The sequence below is a fragment of the Nelumbo lutea genome, chromosome 1, assembly GCF_056320005.1.
Source record: "Nelumbo lutea isolate HS-2025 chromosome 1, American lotus-T2T, whole genome shotgun sequence".
In the NCBI taxonomy this organism is placed as follows: Eukaryota; Viridiplantae; Streptophyta; class Magnoliopsida; order Proteales; family Nelumbonaceae; genus Nelumbo; species Nelumbo lutea.
In genome coordinates, this window is record NC_142684.1 from 191712930 (window position 1) to 191716797 (window position 3868).

At 39.5% G+C, this 3868-nt stretch overlaps 1 protein-coding gene across 2 annotated transcripts; it reads left to right on the forward strand.

The window, feature by feature from the left end:
- Positions 1-430: 430 nt before the first annotated feature.
- On the forward strand, positions 431-3627 carry LOC148880053 (putative arabinosyltransferase ARAD1). Of its 2 annotated transcripts, XM_088961868.1 has the most exons (5): positions 495-1106; positions 1970-2266; positions 2386-2481; positions 2922-3005; positions 3108-3627. In XM_088961868.1, exons 1-5 carry the CDS (start codon positions 624-626, stop codon positions 3348-3350), a joined length of 1203 nt encoding a protein of 400 aa, XP_088817994.1. In that variant the 5' UTR covers positions 495-623; the 3' UTR covers positions 3351-3627. The 2 variants fall into 2 exon arrangements, with proteins under 2 accessions (XP_088817993.1, XP_088817994.1); XM_088961867.1 differs by having other exon boundaries at positions 431-1106; positions 2922-3627.
- The last annotated feature ends 241 nt before the right edge of the window (positions 3628-3868 follow it).

Genomic DNA, 3868 nt, shown 5'->3' on the forward strand with positions numbered 1-3868 from the left:
CCAAGGTGGCACTAAACCCAAATTACAAGGTAGTAATGGGGAATTTTCCCTTTTTGTAAAGCAATCTCCCTTCTTCCCAATTAGCTAGAGTTACAAAGGAACGGATCATTCAAATACGGTTATGGGTATTATCTAAATCCAATCCAATAAAAATCTTAATTCAATGTCACTTTAATCTTAAGGAATTTTGAATTAAAATTCTAAAAATGTCTAAATACACACATAAATGGGTATGTATCACGTTAATTACATGCAGTTAGATTCTACCAGATCACATCAAGTAATAATATATCCAAATTCGACGTTATTGTTAAATGGATCGCAGTTTTAAGTTCGATCCAATCCAATGATCATGAACCGGATTTGAAATTTTGAATTGAACCATTTTGCCAATTGGCTAATTGCTACGAGGCCTCCGCAAGTCCGCCCTATCGTCATGGCTTCCGCTTCGTAACCAGAGGTCCAGAACGTTTTTTCTTCAAACAGCACTACACTACACCAGAACCGTTAACGAATAAGATTGGAGACAATACAAGAACCGAGCAAATTAAGTAATAGAAACTCACTCACACACACACACACACACCGGGAATCACAATCACAATGACACACTGACCTGAGAAATGCCGGGAAAGGCTATCCTTACCCTTATATTCTTCCTGTTCCTTCTCATCTCTTTTTTTCTCTTCTTCGGAACCGTCGATTTCAGATCCTACTCCTTCCCTCTATACCCATCTCCGTATGGTCAACCCTCTTCTTGCCACATTGGACCCCCTCCTCTACGAGTCTTCATGTACGATCTCCCCCGCCGATTCAATGTTGGCATGCTCGACCGCCGGAGCTCGGGTGGTACGCCCGTTAATGCCCATAATTTGCCTTCCTGGCCGACGAATTCCGGCCTCAGGAAGCAGCATAGTGTTGAATACTGGATGATGGCCTCGCTTCTCTCCGAGGGAGTAGATGACCAGGGTACCAGAGAAGCGGTTAGGGTTTTGGATCCCGATTCTGCGGATGCCTTCTTCGTGCCCTTCTTCTCGTCAACAAGTTTCAACACACACGGGCACAACATGACTGATCCCGATACGGAGATTGATCGGCAACTTCAGGTAATGTTCTTCCTATGCGGTAGTTTGGTGTTTTTTTTTTTTTTTTTTTTTTTTTGAGGATTGTTTGTATTTGGATGTGGAACTTTCGGTTAAGTTGGAAAAGTGTGTTTTGTCTTGTTTGTGTCAACTATGAATCATAAGATGATTTCAGTGCTATGCAGTAATACATGCAGCTGTAGGTTTGACATGATCTGACTAATATAGTAAATATTTCTTAGTGAGATTGTGGTTTCCTTTCCTTTCGAACGGCAGAATAATCTTGAAATGCTGAGAACTTTTAAATTTCCTATGGGTGTTCTTCTGGTGGAGTTAGATGGCAGTAAAGTTCAAATCGTGGCATCTGGGTTTATTAGAGTGTATCTATATTTAATGGAATCGTCCAATGAGTTCATCATTCTTCAGTATGAAATTACATTGGTTAATCACATTATGGCATTCGATCTGTAGGTCAGCAAAGTAAGAAAGAGAACAACAGTCTTGTTACTCCACATGGTTCTCTATGGTATCTAGAAATTTCTTCCTGGATTGTAGTCTTTAATTTCATGCACTGATAAAAACTAAACCTTGTAATCTTCCATCCACCATCAGCAAAGTGTTAAGCACCTTTTTGGCATAGCCCCCAGAGGCTGTTGGTAATATGATTCAAGCCATCTGGGTCAATTGTGGTTGACATAGCATGATAAAATATAGCCTCTTGGTCATCAATACTAATCAAATTAAAGGAATCTATACAGCATGGTTATGTTCTTTCTCTAATCTCCTATGGGTATATCACTAGTTGGATTAACAAATACTTTGAAATGCTTCCAAATCATTTCTCTGGATTTATTTTGGATCAAAATGAAGCTTGCTTGTGATTTTAGATTGACTTGCTGGAGTTCCTGAGGAAATCCAAGTATTGGCAAAGGTCTGGCAGACGAGACCATGTAATTCCCATGCATCACCCGAATGCTTTTAGGTTTCTTCGGAATCAGGTGAATGCATCTATTCTTATTGTTGCAGATTTTGGGCGGTATCCGAAAAATATGTCCAATCTGAGCAAAGATGTTGTGGCCCCATATGTACATGTAGTTGACTCCTTTAAAGATGATGACACTCAAGATCCATTTGAATCTCGTACAACACTTCTCTTCTTCCAGGGGAGGACAATCAGAAAAGATGTATGTTTAACTGATTTATTGAAAGATGTTTGCTTATATATGTATGTGACATCCATCTGATGTTATTACTTCAACCTTTATCTTTTTAGAGAATAATTGTTTATCTTTTAATATTGCAGGAAGGAATTGTTCGGGCAAAACTAGCAAAGATACTAGTTGGTTATAATGATGTACACTATCAAAGTAGCTTTGCATCAGGAGAAAACATAAAAGCAGTAAGTGGTGATATAAATGTTATGTTGTCTATGGAGTTCTCAGGGATATGTCATCCATCCTCCAACTGGGGTGTTCTTCAATCTATATTGTAGATACTGTTTCTTATTAGGAGACCTTGGAAACATTCTTTTTAAGCTAGCTTTATAATTTTCAGTGTTTCTAATCCTTTATGATCATTTGAAGTTTACAGTTTCTTTTTAGATTATGGTAACAGATTTATTTAGTAGAAATTAAACACACACACACACTTATAGTACTGTATAGTGGATTTATAGCCTTTGTGGTCATAAGCCTAATCTGACTAATTGAAATTGGTTTGAACCTCTGCATCATGCCCCATTGCACACAGAGATATATATTATTTATATTCTTCATTTTGTCTACATATCTCAAGCTTATATTTTCCCTGCCTCTCATTCTCTTCCGTTCTGTTTAACAGGCCTCAGAAGGGATGCGTTCATCAAAGTTTTGTCTGCACCCTGCAGGAGATATTCCTTCCTCTTGCCGTCTCTTCGATGCTATTGTAAGCCACTGTGTCCCTGTCATTGTAAGTGACCGGATTGAACTTCCTTATGAAGATGAGCTTGATTACACCGAATTCTCTATTTTCTTCTCTTATCAAGAGGCATTAGAACCTGGTTACATGGTCCAGCAGCTCCGTCAAGTCCCAAAAGAGAGATGGTTTAAGATGTGGATGAGGCTGAAGAACGTCTCCCATCACTATGAGTTCCAGTACCCCCCAAAGAGGGAAGATGCTGTTGACATGTTATGGAGACAGGTCAGGCACAAGCTTCCTGGGGCCAAGCTCACAGAGCATAGAATCAAAAGGTTGAAAATCCCAGATTGGTGGGGCCAAAGAAGAAGATGACTGTGTGATGATCATTCTTGCCTTTATGACACTGTACATTTACCATTGATCATATTCACAACCATTTCCAGGGGAATGACCACATGGGGATATCACCTAGTGTTGGCAGTTATTTGCTAGTCATTTACTGTTCTAAGCTCATTTTCCCCCAACAAGGTATTCCAGGGGTGTATCATTCAAGTGTAATTCTCAATTGTTTTTTCAAAGTGGCATAAAGCTTGGTGTCTCAACAACACAGTGAAATCTGATGTATCGGAAAGTATGAATTTGGGAAAAATCTGTACTTCTGGAAACACACAATACTGGAAGAGCTTTGACTAGACCTGGCAAAAAGTTGACCCAACGTGCGAACCTGACCCAACCCAACCCGAAAAAATAGGGTTAGAGTCTCATATTTAACAACCCAAATGTGAAAATCACCCGACCCGACCCAAAAGAAACTGGATTAGGTTGGGTTTGGGTCATGGATCAACCCGCTGACCCGATTGTCAAGTCTAATTGGGATTTATTCATGCATT